The 15,934-nt window shown below is 33.9% G+C and overlaps 4 protein-coding genes across 4 annotated transcripts; 2 read left to right on the top strand and 2 right to left on the bottom strand.

Annotated features, from left to right (window-relative positions):
- Positions 1-1,817: 1,817 nt before the first annotated feature.
- LOC140894380 (xyloglucan endotransglucosylase protein 1-like) lies at positions 1,818-3,274 on the top strand. Its single transcript, XM_073302890.1, has 3 exons — positions 1,818-2,160; positions 2,282-2,475; positions 2,610-3,274. Exons 1-3 carry the CDS (start codon positions 1,909-1,911, stop codon positions 3,007-3,009), a joined length of 846 nt encoding a protein of 281 aa, XP_073158991.1. The 5' UTR covers positions 1,818-1,908; the 3' UTR covers positions 3,010-3,274.
- A 2,793-nt stretch (positions 3,275-6,067) lies between these two features.
- Positions 6,068-7,424, bottom strand: LOC140894367 (beta-D-glucosyl crocetin beta-1,6-glucosyltransferase-like). The gene has a single exon (XM_073302872.1). It carries the CDS (start codon positions 7,422-7,424, stop codon positions 6,069-6,071), a length of 1,356 nt encoding a protein of 451 aa, XP_073158973.1. The 3' UTR covers position 6,068.
- A 2,406-nt stretch (positions 7,425-9,830) lies between these two features.
- Positions 9,831-11,053, top strand: LOC140894559 (xyloglucan endotransglucosylase protein 1-like). The gene is made up of 3 exons (XM_073303107.1): positions 9,831-10,140; positions 10,239-10,432; positions 10,526-11,053. The coding sequence occupies exons 1-3, from the start codon at positions 9,868-9,870 to the stop codon at positions 10,899-10,901; spliced, it is 843 nt and encodes a 280-aa protein (XP_073159208.1). The 5' UTR covers positions 9,831-9,867; the 3' UTR covers positions 10,902-11,053.
- A 3,206-nt stretch (positions 11,054-14,259) lies between these two features.
- Positions 14,260-15,774, bottom strand: LOC140865497 (peroxisomal and mitochondrial division factor 2). Its single transcript, XM_073270159.1, has 2 exons — positions 15,589-15,774; positions 14,260-15,403 (listed from the first exon to the last, which is right to left on the bottom strand). The coding sequence occupies exon 2, from the start codon at positions 15,392-15,394 to the stop codon at positions 14,504-14,506; it is 891 nt and encodes a 296-aa protein (XP_073126260.1). The 5' UTR covers positions 15,395-15,403; positions 15,589-15,774; the 3' UTR covers positions 14,260-14,503.
- Between the last annotated feature and the right edge of the window lie 160 nt (positions 15,775-15,934).

Genomic DNA, 15,934 nt, shown 5'->3' with positions numbered 1-15,934 from the left:
TCGATGAGATTCGAATATAAAGATATTATTCTCATATTTTGTGTTTAAGTGCCTAAATTTAATTTGATCACGTAGAGTAACTAATATATTTTTATGAATAACATATTTTCAAATCAATTTTGAACGATTTAACTTTTAAGGTATAATTAATACGAACTCGTCCTCTTTCTCACCCGCCTAAAGGCTACTATCAAATCAATTTTGAACAATTTAACATTAAGATATAATTAATATGAACTCGACCTCTTTCTCACCCGCCTAAAGACTACTATCGTATGGACCACCAAAGAAATAGGTCCGAAGACCATCCTGAATGTGCTAATACGTTATACGTTCGGCATAGCTATAACAGATGGAAGTACTATCCCTATATATATTTTGTTGCAGGGATTCCTCGAAAAATTAGAATAATCATAATACCATATGTTACTTACACCCAACAAATTACAATGATTAATAAATTATCGTATTTTGAACAATTTCTTCGGTTAAATTAAATTAAAATATCCCCTTGTAATCAGTTATTTCTTAGTTCATTTCCGAGCCAAATTTAAACATTATAATAGAAGTATGCAGTCTATTATATATATATATATAAATATATATATATATATATTATCGTATTATTGTAAAATTGAAAATTATAGCCAGCTGGCAACAGAAGACGGGTAGAAGCCAGATGGAAGTCATGAAAGGGAACTGAAAATAAAAAAGTTCAAAGAGTTGAAAACTGTTCGCAATGTTCGATCGTGCTTTCCTCGAAATAAATTCGCTTACGTACCCCGCAGTATATTCTAAATAACCAAGCTTAATTATCTCTTCTTTTTTTTTTTATGGAAATTCCATATTTTATGTATTAATCTCAATATTCACTCTAATCTTGTATTTGAATCAATCGTGTATATAAATTATGTTCAATAAATTATGAAAATTTCCTATATATCTTTCAAATCAAGGCTGAATTGGCTCGAGTAGGCATGACAACTGGAATGATTTACGAAATATTTGGCAAAGCTCTAAGAACAACTTCTAATTAATTTTATAGTAATTATTATTGTTGTAAAGTTAATCATACAATATTAAGGAACAATTTTTAATTATTAGCAATCCAAATAATTTATATTAGCAAACTTTAATCCACCGCAGTTATTAAAATATGGAACGAGTCAAAGTATAAAAATATGTATATATATATTAAAGAGACAGGTACACAGAAAGCTTTTGGGGAAAAGGAATTTAAAAGAGAACATACGCGTTTCGGAAGATGTCAACTTTAGCCCCCACACAATAGAAGATCCTTCCTCGAGTAAAAATTGTTTCCAAGTATTAATCCTCTTTGCCAAAATTAGCCTCATAGGGAAAATTAGTCAAGAATACGTGAGGATATGTGTATTGATTTTAGATTTTTTTTAAAAAATATTTTTTTAAAAACATTTTATCATGCATATAAATATTAGGTATTAAAGAAGTTAAAAACTTATTACTTTACATGCATGTTTCTATTTTAGATTCTTCAAAAATTTATATATTTATAGAGTACTATCTTTATTTATAAATTTATCTTTTTTGTCATAAAATGAAACAATGGTTGGAGGACAAATGGAGTTTCATTAATTGTCTATGCTTAACATATCAATTAATTAATTAATTTAATAAACTTTCCCCACCAAAAAACTAGCTAGCTGTAGGCAGTTGTTTTGGATCCCTTCTTCCTGTGATGAACCCTTGGGAAAGCATGTCAACTATGGCAGGCCTAACATTTTCCCCTATATATACAAATCCTTTTCTTGATCAACAAACAGAAGACACAAAAGGCATTCAAAACTCTACCGATCATCTCCATTACTAATCTTCCTACGCGCTATCTTTCTTTGCAAAACCATCTCCCATTAAAGAGTAAAAGAGAAAATGCTCAAGCTTTTAGTGGCCGTGGCCTTCATGTTTGGCGCGGCGGCCGCAGGTAACTTCAGCAAAGATGTCACCGTAACATGGGGAAATGGAAACGGTAAGATACTCAACGGAGGACAACTCGTATCCCTGTCCCTCGATAAATCGACCGGCTCCGGTTTCGAATCCAACGACCAGTTCTTGTTTGGAAGATTTGATGTGCAAATGAAGCTGGTGCCCAACAACTCAGCTGGCACCGTCACTACGTTCTTTGTAAGTCCAGTCTCTTAAAAAGACCAATATAGTAAAATAGCGTTTCCTAGAGCTTATAGGAATCACTTCTAAGTTTTATTTTTGTTACGTCTGAGCTGATCGATAAATAAACTGCACGCAGATGTCGTCTCAAGGGAATGCCCACGATGAAATCGATCTGGAGTTCTTGGGGAATTCCAGTGGGCAGCCTTACACTTTGCATACGAACGTTTTCGCCAAAGGCGTAGGCGGCCGGGAGCAGCAGTTCCGGCTTTGGTTCGATCCCACGGTGGCATTCCATACTTACACCATTCTTTGGAACTCACAACGAATCATGTAAGCAGCATCATACACACGTACACACACACATTTACACAAACACATTGTTTTCAATCAATGTTATATACAGAAGAAAACATTACGTACATAATATCTTATATGGTTTCATTTTCTTGTTTGTGGGTAATCAGTATCTTGGTGGATAACAAACCGGTAAGAGTTTTCATCAACTACGAAGCAAAAGGAATCCCATTCCCAAACACGCAGCCAATGAAAGTGTACGCGAGTCTGTGGAACGCCGATGACTGGGCCACACAAGGCGGGACGGTGAAAACAAACTGGACGCTGGCTCCTTTCACTGCGTATTACAGTAATTACAACGCCAATGGCTGCGTTGTTAGCGGGTCCGGCAATTCTTGCGCAAATTCCACCGTAGGGAACCAGGCGTGGCAGACGCAGGGTTTGGATGCCAATGGCAGAAACTGGATCCGTTTGGTGCAGAGTAAATATATGATCTACAATTACTGCACCGACGCCAAGAGGTTTCCAAATAGTACTTTTCCGAGTGAATGCAAGCTCCCAAGGTTTTGAGGGATGGAAGCGCAGCCGCCACCATTGCTGCAGATTGAGCAAAGTTCTATATTTTTGCTCTGTGTTTATTTATTTTTAATTGATTGATATATATTTCTTTATTTTTTGCCTCCAATTAATGTGAAACAATTGGAGCACGGAATAAATTTTGGTGTTTAAAATATATGGGTGTTTTTTTTAATAAGAATTTATTTTATTTAATTCCTGTTGTTTTGGTGTATTTACCACATTTCGAAGTTTGAAAACAAATTTACATAGTAGAATACCTATGATTTTTTTTTTTGGCATAATATTTTTTTTGAATTTTGGTCCTGATAATATTCATCTATATTGAAATTTATTATGGTCCTGTACGTTTTCATTTTAATCACGTTATCTGTTAATTTACAATTTAATTTGCATGTTTTTTTAGTTATTTTTCGCAAGAACGCATGTGTTACATTGAAACGTTATCAATTTTTTAAAATGTGTCATCACTTTTCGATATCAAATTAAAAGTCGAGTGAAAAGTGATTAAAATTTAAAAAACGTGCCAAATACTATGATAAAATCCTGAATTGAATGAGAGCAAGATCAAAAAAAAATTTTTAAAAAAACGTGAAAAGTATAACACGAAAAATTATAATGTTACCGTTTTATTATTGAATCATCCAATTACTTAATTAGGCGAGTGTTGGACTGTTAGATAGTGTTTGGGAGAGCTTCTAGGAAGCACTTCTCAGCTTTTCATTAACAAAATTTCACAAAATTTCAAATTTCTGTTAACGGAAAAGCTAAAAATTATTGCTTTTAAAAAGCTCTTCCAAACACTGCCTAGTAGTTGACCTGAGATTTCAAATATAGTTTCCATTACAAATTTAAGATATACTCGCCAAATTTGATTTTTAACGGGTCACTAATGGTCTATTATAAATAAATTTTTAATAAGTTAAAATTTCATGTAGGCTCAACTTATTTTACATGGGTAGAATTTCAAAATCCGGAAGATGAGATATATAATTTATTAGTGGTGAAATTCTGAATAAATAAAACGTTGACTGCAGGCTCATTAATGGCCGATCGGTTTACCTTGGCATTGACTGATTTATAATCAACTTGTTTTAAATTGGGAAAATTGCAAATTTAGTTCTGTATGTTTGTCACTTTGCGATTTTGGTCCTTTATGTTTTCACATTTCAGTTTTAGTCCTGTATGTTTCGATTTTTGGAAATTTCGGTCCTTTTTCTTCGAAAATGCTGACGTGGCACTGTACACGTCAGCTCCACATCAGCATTGAATTGGTGCCACGTCAGCGCCACATCGGAAAAAGGACTAAAATTGCCAAAAAAATAAAGATAGCGGACTAAAACTGCAATCTGTAAATATAAAGGACCAAAATCGCAAAGTGACAAACATACAGGACCAAAAAAGCAATTTTCCCTTTTAAATTTATTTTTATCGTGACGTGAGGGCTGCCCGGCTTTGACAGTAGTAAAATATTTTGAATCTAAAAAACACTTGATTATATGATTAAAATAATTTTAAAAATAACATTTTTTTATTGCAAAGTTCATAAATAATCGACGTTGGATCAACTGTCAGATCTTAACTGTGTGTGTATATATATAGTATGTATCTTCACATAAAATTTATAATTTATGCTTAATGGAAAGAAAATACTTTTTTTATAACTTTGGCTTTTGATAGTATTGATTTGATTTGGATAATGCTATGTGTACAAAGATTATTACATAGAGGGTTACATCGCTTACACGCTAATATTAAATTAGAAAATTATTTAATGAATTTTTTAAAAATATTTTTCTATTATTTGTTGTCCAATTTTACAATATTCAAGTTAAGTTTCTTCTTCCCAAAAAAAAAAAAAATTGAGTTTCTTATTTATATGATAGAAATTTTCACTTCTCTTATAATATTTATGATTTTAGTTTAATTTTTTTTCTCTTTCTCGAACTTTTTTTTTTCGGGCCAACATTTCTTTACAAGAACAAGACTTTACTAATTATAGTACTTGTTCATATACAATATTTTAGTCAGAAGAATTATGGATTCACGATCCAATAAGAGAATATTTATCGTAATTAAATGTGATTTTTTAAACATTTTGAGGGAAGGATTAATTATCTCGATCGAAAAAATCTCATTCGGAATTTTGTGAAACGATCTTCTTGTTCTTGCAATTAGTATTTCTCAATTTTTTATTTTATATCTTTGAGAAATTAAGAAAGTTGGATAATTGATTCTGTTTCCATATATAAAAGGATACGATCGAGAGATTAGGATTAGAAATGCTAAATCGGGTGAGGACTCGATCGATATCATTCAACAGATATCTATACCGCAAATAAATCCAAGAGATTCCTAAATAAAAATTATAATGATCGGAATTATAATAATACTAATGATAAATTTGTATCATGGAATATATTTTTGCCACTCGAAAGGTAAAAAAAATAAAAATAAAACTAAAGTTATAATCGGTGTAGTCTAGTTCAAAAATATCTATCAATTCGTTTTTTTGGTAAAATATATCTTTAATTCGAACTTGGGAGTGAAAATTAAGATACTCGAATTGAAAAAAGCATTTTGCTAATAAGTTGTTTGACAAAAACTTTGTCAAACAAATTTAAAGATGTTATAAGTTTTAAAATAATTTATAAGTTGTTTTCAAAAGTTTATAAACTCTGTCAAACACTTTTTAAATGTTATATATATTTATATATCTGTATATATATCAAAAATATTTTAAATGATATATTTGGAACATAACATGTTAATTAACTTGGCAAAATTTATAATATATATAAGTGTTAGTAGGAGGTCATTTCAAATAAGCAGATATATTATTAATAACATATTGATCAAATGCAATTAATAAGAGACAATTTGATCAAATTAATTACAAAATATTGACCATTGAGTTGCATGTATACCCAGATTGGATACTAATGCTAAACAAAAACATAAACCTAAACTTGTCCGGTCTTATGTATAAAAACTAAAACCAGACAGAACAAAAACATATTAAACCAAATAACTAATATTGCATGAAGATTTGATCAATGCAACATACGTTTGCCATTGCAGCATATCAGTTTCACAAACTCATGAACCACCTCATCAACTTCCGAGTCTTCCTTCTTTCTCATCCTCTGGCTCAGCTCTCTCGCCTTGTCGCGGATAGGTTCTCCGGACCTATCGACCGCCACTTTCTCAATCACCTCCGTGACTATCGCCCTGTCCAGTTTCCCATACTTGTCCCTGACAACTTCGGATCCGACGCCAAGGTCTTCGATCAACCTTGCATTGATCGGCTGGTCGAGGTGCATCGGCATGGCTATGATAGGGACGCCAAAATGCATGGCCTCTATCATGGAACTGCATCCACAATGGCTAACGAATCCACCGATATTCTTATGTCCCAAAATTTTGGTCTGCGGGGCCCACCCCTCAACCACGAGACCCCTACCTCCAACCCTCTCCAAAAACCCTTTTGGTAGGTATTCTTCAAGCTCAATTTTCTCACCTTTTGGGAACCTAACGACCCATATGAAATTCACTTTGCTCATCTCTAAACCGAAAGCAAGTTCTTTCATATCATCGTTCTTCAAGAAATATTCACTTCCAAAGGAAACAAAAACAGTGGATTTCTCACCTTTCTGGTCCAGCCAATCCAACACTTCGGAAGACTCATCTTTTTCAAGACCAGGGTCAGAAACCAACGCCCCGACAGGGACAACTTTCTTGCCAAGCAACTTAGAAAGATAGCCAATGTATCTTCCTTCAACTTCTTCAAAACCCTTCACCAGAACTATCCCATGAGACCTCTCGATCCCTTGGAAAGCAATCTCTTTCACTTTTTCGTCCTCCGACGACTCCAGCAGTTTGGCACGATGGACTTCCTCATAATCACGATAAAATATAGCAGGGAACGGAAAGTCAACTCCCGGTGCCTTGAAAGAATGGAACATGAAGGCTGTCATAATGGAGCTGCTGGTGATATATTCAACAGCAGGTATTTTCATCGCCGCAGCAGCTAAAGGAGCCCATGGCTGGAGAAAATCGTACACAAGCAAATCGGGCATGATGGCCCTGAGAATACAAGCAAATTTCGGGGCCGCCATCTCAAATGCTTTCTTGAGAGTTGGCATGAGATGTGGTGGGAGGCCATTTGTGGTGTGAAGGCTAGCAGGAAGACCAGGTAAAACAGGCAAATGTAACTCAACGAGTTGAATCTTGGGAGCAAGTTTTTCGCTAATCTTGTTCTTTATGGAACTCAGATTCGCGGGAGTGGAACATAGATAGACGATGAAGTTTCTAGCCGCTAGCCTTTTGGCTAGCTCAAGGTATGGAGAGATGTGGCCATGAGCAATCCATGGAAACATAAGAACATGCAGAGTTTTGTTGCCATTCATTAGAGAACCCATTGACTCGAAAAAAGAACTTGTGAACTTGAAGCTTAATTATGCTGTTAGTTTTTTTGGTTATAGGTTTTGCAGAGATTGAAGAATGACAGTTGATTTATAACGGTTATTGTGGAAGTTGGATAAGGGAAAAATCCACAATAATTGTTGAATATTCTACATTCCTTTTTTTGCAAATGGACGTGTAAGGAAACGTCCTTTTCAGTTTTGGATGATATGGCTAAATTAGGAACTGATATGTGAAGTTTTCTTGGTATCATAAAGGAAACATAATCTTTGGCTTCGAGCCATATCATTTATACGTCAATTTAGGAAATAAATCGATTAAATTAACTTAATTACGCAATCAAATTTCAATTTTAGTTCATTATATCTACTTATTTAGTACTTGTTAAATTTGGAGTATTGGATGACTTTTTGGTGTTTAGAATATATGGTTGTTTTTTTTTCTACGTTGTTGTTAATTTCATAAATGTAGTCACATTTGTAAATAGGTAAACAAATCTACATGTTAAAAAATACATATTTTAAATTTGGTAATTGTATTCAACTATTGAAATTTATATTCCAATGATCCAAATATAAGGCGAGTTACTGCTAATAAGTAATAATTGCTTTGACCCGATCGAGAAATAATATGAAATTTCAAATAAAGTTTCCTTACAAATTTAAGATTTACTTACCAAATTTAATTTTTAATGGATTACTGTGAGTCTATTTGAAGTAAAATTTCATGTTGGCTTCCAAGATGAGATAATGTCTTAACGGTCGATGTTTCGAAATATCTAACTTCAAAAAATTATACTATTATTGAAAGTTAAACCTTATAGCAATTAACTTTTGGTATGTTGTTAAAGTTTTTTCATAATTCCATGGATATCCACTCAATTCCATGTTTATATTTTTATTTTCATCTTATTTTTTGTTTTAGCATTTCAATTTCAAAACTTGATGACTTTCATTAATTTTCAATTTTTTAAAAATCCACTTTCTCAATTTTTTTTTAGACAGACGACATGGATTGTGTGTGTCATGACCCACTAGCATAAATAAAATTTTGAATTTATATAGATCTCAATTAATGATGGGTTTGGTTTATATTGGCATTGGCTATGCAAATCAATCAACATCTTTTAAGTTTATTTTTATCGTGTCAAGGGACTATTTTGACAGTACGTAGTAGAATAGTTTGAATCTCAAAAATGTGATTAAGGGTCAAGGGCAAATAATAATAATAATAATAATAATAATGATAATAATAATAATAATTTTCTTATATATATGAATAATCGATGTGGATGATGGGATCAAGTGCCAACCCTTTACTATCTTCACATGGAATTATGCAACTCATCGGAACAACAAGAACATTATTTGAAAACATAAATAAATTTACGAGAAATTTTTAATTGTTTTATGGGGGGTACATAAATAAAATTCAAAGTGTGATAGTATTTGACCCGGCTTTCGATTCTACTTATATATGTCCATAGTTCGATAGAATATTTGTAAACAATATAAGATATTATTCGGATATAAATTTCGAATTTAGACGTGCTTACATACCAATTTACTCAATAAAAATTAATGTACCAAATTATATATATATATATATATATATAATATTGTCTCTTACAAATTAAAATTTTTATTAAATAATTTTTTGTGAATTTCAAGAGATTATATTCAAATTAAAAACCTTATAAACAAATTTTTATAATATATTTTTATATTATGAGTGAGATGAATATTTAATTTAAAAATTCAAAAGTACAAATATATTTAATTAAATGGGCTCCACATGCATTGATCCAAGGGTTACGATTTCATCAACACCCCCGGTGAAAATTCTAAAAGTCATAAAACACTCTGTATATAATTAATAACATGTTAGACCCTATGTTTTAAAAAAATTAGCATAAAAACCGCTATAAAATGGTATAAATATGCCCGATTTTGTATAACATAGGGGTGAAATGCGCTACATTTTGGAAAACTGAGAGATGTATTAGCCAATTAATATTTCTTATGGAGTTTTATGACTTTTAGACTTTTCAAAAGATATATTAATGCAATTAGCCCATGCACACCATACATATTGTCGGTGTGGGAGTGAATTCAGTGATTACGTGTGATGGTTCAAACTTCAAAGAGTAATGTAGGCCCGCAAGTTATTATATCAAAAGGCCTCTGTTGATTAATTTGCAGCCCACAGCCCAATCAAGCAGCTTCGTGGAGTTGGGGATTTATGGGCATTAATATTTGGTAATAAATGCCAAAATTTTAACGCGTTCCAATCCAGCTCACACTAACACGGATACTTTATACACAGCTAGCTGGCCCCGACCCCAACAAATCTCTATATAAACTCACATTTCACCATGCAACTTCATTCATCTCTCTTCATAATCTTTTCATACATTCTCATCTCCGAATGGCAATCTCAAATTTAACCATGCTTCTACTTTCCATCTTCATGGCTTCTTCTTTCTTCATCACCTCTTCGGCTGATTTCTACAGGGATGCTGACATCTCATGGGGCCAAGGCCGTGGCAAGATTCTTGAAGGTGGCAGTGTCTTAACTTTGTCCCTGGACCAGTATTCCGGCTCCGGCTTCCAGTCCAAGAACGCGTATTTGCTGGGACGGTTCGATGTACAGCTCAAGCTTGTTCCTGGAAATTCTGCCGGAACTGTCACCACATTCTTTGTAAGCAGTGATTTAGTAGTCATACTTCATTACCTTCTCACTCACCATCAGATTGTGTTCCATCTATCTAACTCGTATGTGTTTCTACCTCTGTACAGTTGTCGTCTCAGGGTGCGGGGCACGACGAAATTGATTTCGAGTTCTTGGGAAATTCTTCTGGAGAGCCATACACCATTCACACAAATGTTTATGCACAAGGGAAAGGAGACAAAGAACAGCAGTTCCGCCTCTGGTTCGATCCAACGGTGGCATTCCACACATACTCCATCGTCTGGAATTCCCAACGCATAATGTATGTACAATGAAACTAGCTAGTTGAAGTTTATATTTGGGTGACAAAGCTTTTCAGTTTCTTATGGGGTTTGAACAATTTTTCTTATTGCAGATTCTTGGTGGACAATATTCCACTCAGAGTATTCAACAATAACGAAGCAATCGGGACTCCATACCCGAAAAGTCAAGCCATGAGAGTATACTGCAGCTTATGGAATGCAGATGACTGGGCGACACAAGGTGGCCGAGTCAAGACAGATTGGACTAAAGCTCCATTTGTGGCGACTTACAGGAATTTCAACATTGTTTCTTCGAAGCCTGGGGATTCCTTGAATAACAATCAGGCTTGGCAGACTCAGGCACTAGATGCCAATGGAAGAAACAGATTGAGATGGGTTCAACAAAACTATATGATTTACAATTACTGCACTGATACCAAGAGGTTTCCACAGGGAATCCCCGCTGAATGCAAGAGCTCAAGATTCTAAAGCTTCAATCTTTCTTTTTTTCTCATATGTAATTTGATTTACAGTTCCCAGGAATTCTTTATTCTTTCATTATTTCATTCAATGTTGCCTTGTGTTCTGAGGATGTAGTTTTTTAAAAGAAAGTATATATATTGATAAATATTATTCTTTTCCGGTTGGTTCTGCCACTCATTATCTGCCAAGATCCCTTTATATTTCTTTCCCTTCGATACTTCAAGAAACAGCATACTTGGAAGAAAACTAAGAAACAGGAGGAGCTACTAAAAACCAAAATGAAAACAAGGAAAGAATTGAATGATAATGAAAAGCTAAAATATGCAATTTTTTTAATCAATCCCGCTCTAAGGCTTCGCTTGGATAGAAAGTATTTCAAATCCATGGATTTAAAATGCATTTTTATTGTTTAGAGAAGTTACACAACAAACATCAAATTCATTTTTTTTATGGTTATATGATAATTCATGCTAGTTAGAATGAATTTTAAGTTCATCCAATAAAGTGGTGATTTAAAATTCATTTTAATCCATGTGTAAATAATTAAGTTATAAATTTGAGATTCCTCTATGTTCTATTGTTAACACTAACATTATAATCAAAATCCATGGATTTGAAATACTTCAATTCAAGCGCAACCTAAAGCAATTTCAATGTGCTACAGTAGTTTCATTATCCAATGCGGACCAATGGCTTCATTCCCTACGAGAATGATGATATATTTATCAACCTACATCCTTCAGAATGAGCCTATTAACTTCTATGTCGCCGTTGATCTCAGTAAAGCAAAGAATCCCGGCCATTTCAAGATCTGGGAAATGAGATTTACAGACAATGAAAACAAATGTCAGATTCTTGATATTCCATGCGCGAAGTTGTAATCTAACGGGCTCAGCAAGTTATCAAAATCAGCACAAAAGAACTGATACAAATTTTTTTTAAAAAAATATATAGGAAAAAAAGGGAAGAAGAAGAGGAAAAAGAGTGTTTGACAATGGTTTCGATTATCCTAGCCATCTTCTAAATGCATCACTCGGATTCACTATTTTTCAGTTCATCAAAAACCTGAATTATCCTAAAGTACGAACTCATGGAAGGGAAAATATGAAACGCTTTTGCAATTAACTCACTGACACAAAGCAAGTGATGGGAAAATAAGAATATTGGTGACAATGTGAATGAAAAAACTGAATAATTTCGATGGCCTATTAATAACTAATTCATCAATCTATTTCCTACCTTACAAAACTGAATTGATTAGGAAACAATTCCATATCAATTTTCATCAACACCAAAACAAATCTTTAGGTCTAATGCAAAAAATACACATGAAGATAGGTAGAAATGTTAAAGATGCATAAAACAAAGAAGACTGTTGAATAATGTTAGAACTGTTATTCAAGATTTCCGAGTATTTGAATACTTCAACAACGATAAATTCAAAAAAATATTTATGCCATAACCTGATGCCATGCATTTAAACAACCCTGACCTAACTCATGTCTTCAATGATTCTTTGTGTTGATAAGAAATTTAGAGGGAGTGGTAAAGTGTACATGAATATAACATTTAACCCTCAAAGTCAAATGAGATGCCTAAAATAGGATTTTGCCTTTGACTACCTTGAAAATATACACTTCATGAAAAACCACCTTAATTCTTCTAACATTGCAAAATGCAAGTCGACCAGAGAACTGCCAAAAAAATGCAACAAAATGCGAAAGTTTTAACATCTAATGATTAAACAGAAAGGAAAAAACAATGGTTTGAGCAAAGAGATAAAGGTTAAAAAAAGCATTTTTACTTCATAGATATAAAGTACAAATCTTTCTTCCCAAGAAAAAAAATGATAACAAATGGTCAGTATATACTATATAGACACATGCCCAAAAAAAAACTCAATTTTGTCAAAAAGCTAAAATGTCACTAAATCAAAGTTTCAATTCACCAGAAACATAAACTAAAAATAGCAAAAACTTGATTTGACATCGAAGGAACAGGGGAAAAAAAAAAAGAAGAGGGATGTCAGGAAAAATTATATTGGTTTTACATCTAAACAAATGCAAAATCCAGTTTTTGCAAATACATAAAATATCTATAAAACCCATCAAGGACTAGAGCAAATAAATAAAATGTATTTTGCAAAAATTAAAAAGGAAAAAAAGTAAAACCCGAGTTGAAAAAAGTGTACCCCTAAAGCCATGGCGGAGAGCTGAAGGCTTGCGTGGGTGGCTAGTTTGACACAGTTTCTTTATCCCTTTCTTCACAGAGTACAATGCTTGTACATTGAAACAAAGAGGAATCCGTAACGTATAATGTGAAGGGCGTGTGTGGGTTATGGAGATTACGCGAATTACGAGGATGAGGAAAGCTTGGGTGAAGATGTGAACAAAGGGAAAAAGGTTGAAAATTGAAACTGCCGTAAAAATCGGTGCTAAATAATTAATTAGGGGTGATATACAGCATGTAGCCGACTCATTACGTATAGATTAATTTTTTTAATCTATAAAAATTATGGATAAAAATTAGCACTTTATCTTATTGGATTACAAGGGGAATCTTGCATTCGTATATTAGAATCTAAATATTAATTTATATCGATGATCGATCGTATGGTAAATTTAATGATGTACTAAACCAATCCTACTCAAAAATGACCCCGATTTATGAACTTAATTGGGGAAACAAATTTTTGGTTAATTGTTAATTAAACCATATGAAATTGCCTAACAATCAAATTTATTATTATAAAGATTATGATATATATTTTTTAAGAGATCGAATATTATTAGTGAATCTTATTTAAACCATTGTGATTTCACAAGTCTGGCCAAAATATAGCTATAATAAATCATATGACAGTGATATAATTTTATTATTATTTGGTAATTGAAATAGACCCCAGATTATCTATGTGATATCTACTGCACCTCTGATGTTGTGATAAATGGGGTTCAAGGATGCTACACCTAGCTAGAGATATTGTTACATGTCTTAAACACAACAAAATACTATGATTACTTCAAATGAGAGTAATTCGTAATGTTTGCTAACCATTTGTACCCCTTTTTTTTTTGCACACGAGGACCTATCTCATTTGATGTACAGAAACTAAAAGTCATACATTAATTATCACATGCTGCCTCCAAATTCTTGAATCACCGAACATTACTTGGAGTGAACCACAATAATGTAGAAAACTCTCATCACCATTTGAGTAGAACAGAGCTAACATAACCACATAGGCATCATTTTTAGGTAAGAAGAATTGAAGAAATAAGGACATCCACATGTCAAAAGGAAATTTGTATCATTTCAAAAAAGAAAAGGAGCCTCGTGATCAAAACTATGTTACCAAAATCAATCGTAGTAATGTATGCAGTGAATTTTATTCCACGATATACTCAATCCACACAAATTTTGAAAGCAAAACATGTTTCTCGAGAACTAGCTCTCGAACATATAAAACTGTCAGCTAAGTAAACCAAATTTCTTATTAAAGAAATCGAAGTTAACAAACCATAGGGAACGACTAAGCAAAATTGAATCTTCTCCATTCAGAAAGCCTTTCTCACCTCTACGACTTGGAAATGTTAATTATGAGGGAATCATTGTTTCCTGGCAGCCTGATGAATATAACAGGCGACCCCCATCACAGCTACGGCAGCAAAGGTTGAGCCAGCCATCACCACCCAATCCTTTTGCTTCAAATTACCAATGAATCCCTTCCTTCCATCCACGACTGCAGCGTTCCCATTAATAACACCATAAACATCATCCAGAACTGCTCTTTCCTTCATTATGAAATCGTTAATCATCTCTTCCTTTTCATCCACTCTACTCTCTAAATCGCCTATTTCCACCTTCATTTTCTCAACTGTCTTCTCCAAATCATTCTTCAACGACTCCAAAGTCTTGATTCTTCCCACAGCCCACTCCAAGTCGTCGACTTTCTTCTTCAAATCCGAGATATACTTATCTTTTCCCTCCAATTCACCCCTAATACTGCTTTGCACTACCACCAAATCCTCAACTTTGGACAACAGCAAGTTCTTCTCTTTCTGCAAGGCCTCCAACTTAACATCCTTCTCCTTTTCCCTATCTTTCACCCCTGTCAAATCCCTCTTCAAATCGGATAATTCAATAGTCGACTCCTGCAAATCGCTAATGGTAGAAACCAGATCATGCTGCAGCCTTGCTACCTCAGCTTCCAGTTCTGCAGCTCTAGCTGCCACTGCTCCTAAAGCCTTATTTTCTGACTTTGCTTCATCAACCTTTTTTTTTAGCTCCACATTCTCATCTCTTAACACGTTGACAGAGTCCTTCAACAAATCAATCCTCTGCTTATATTCCCGGTTCTCCCGTGCAATTTCATTGTTTTCTTGCTTAAGGTCATCGACCTTCTGATTGAGCCCTGAAGCATCCGACGCATCATCCCCAGTAATTTCCAATTCCGGATCATCGAAAACTTCCCCATTGATCATCGTCTCATCTGCCATTTCTTATCCCTAAACAAGACCAAAAAAAAAAGCATCAAAATTGAGCCGACAAACAAGAAATCATTTCAATTTTTAGTAATTAGAAAAAAAATAAAACATTCGACGAGATCACAAAGCTCGATGATTATACTCTAAAATTACAAAATAAATAAACAAAAACAGCATTATGTATTTAGTTTAAGCTAATAGCAGACCTCAACCAAAATATCCAAAGCAGCGAACCAAATGTGGCAAAACAAACGGCAATAACGGCGTCAAATCGGATTTCCGACGAAGCAAAAATTTACGATATATTGCCCTTCCCTCTCCAAAAATGCCAAATTAGGGTTTGGGATAATTGGCCGCCGCGCTTTCAGAAATGTTCGTAGCACGTGTGGTGGGCTGTCGCGAAGTGGCCACTGGCCACGGTGCTTTCAGAAGTGTGGTGGGCCTTGGCCTGCAAAAGGAAATCACAAAATCCAATTTACCCAAAGGACCAGCCTGCAAAACGAAATAACATAATCCAATTTATCCAAAGGCCCATCATTTTATATTCGGAAA

This window comes from Henckelia pumila, chromosome 4 (assembly GCF_033568475.1).
Source record: "Henckelia pumila isolate YLH828 chromosome 4, ASM3356847v2, whole genome shotgun sequence".
Lineage (NCBI taxonomy): Eukaryota > Viridiplantae > Streptophyta > Magnoliopsida > Lamiales > Gesneriaceae > Henckelia > Henckelia pumila.
This window is presented reverse-complemented; position numbering and strand designations above follow the sequence as displayed.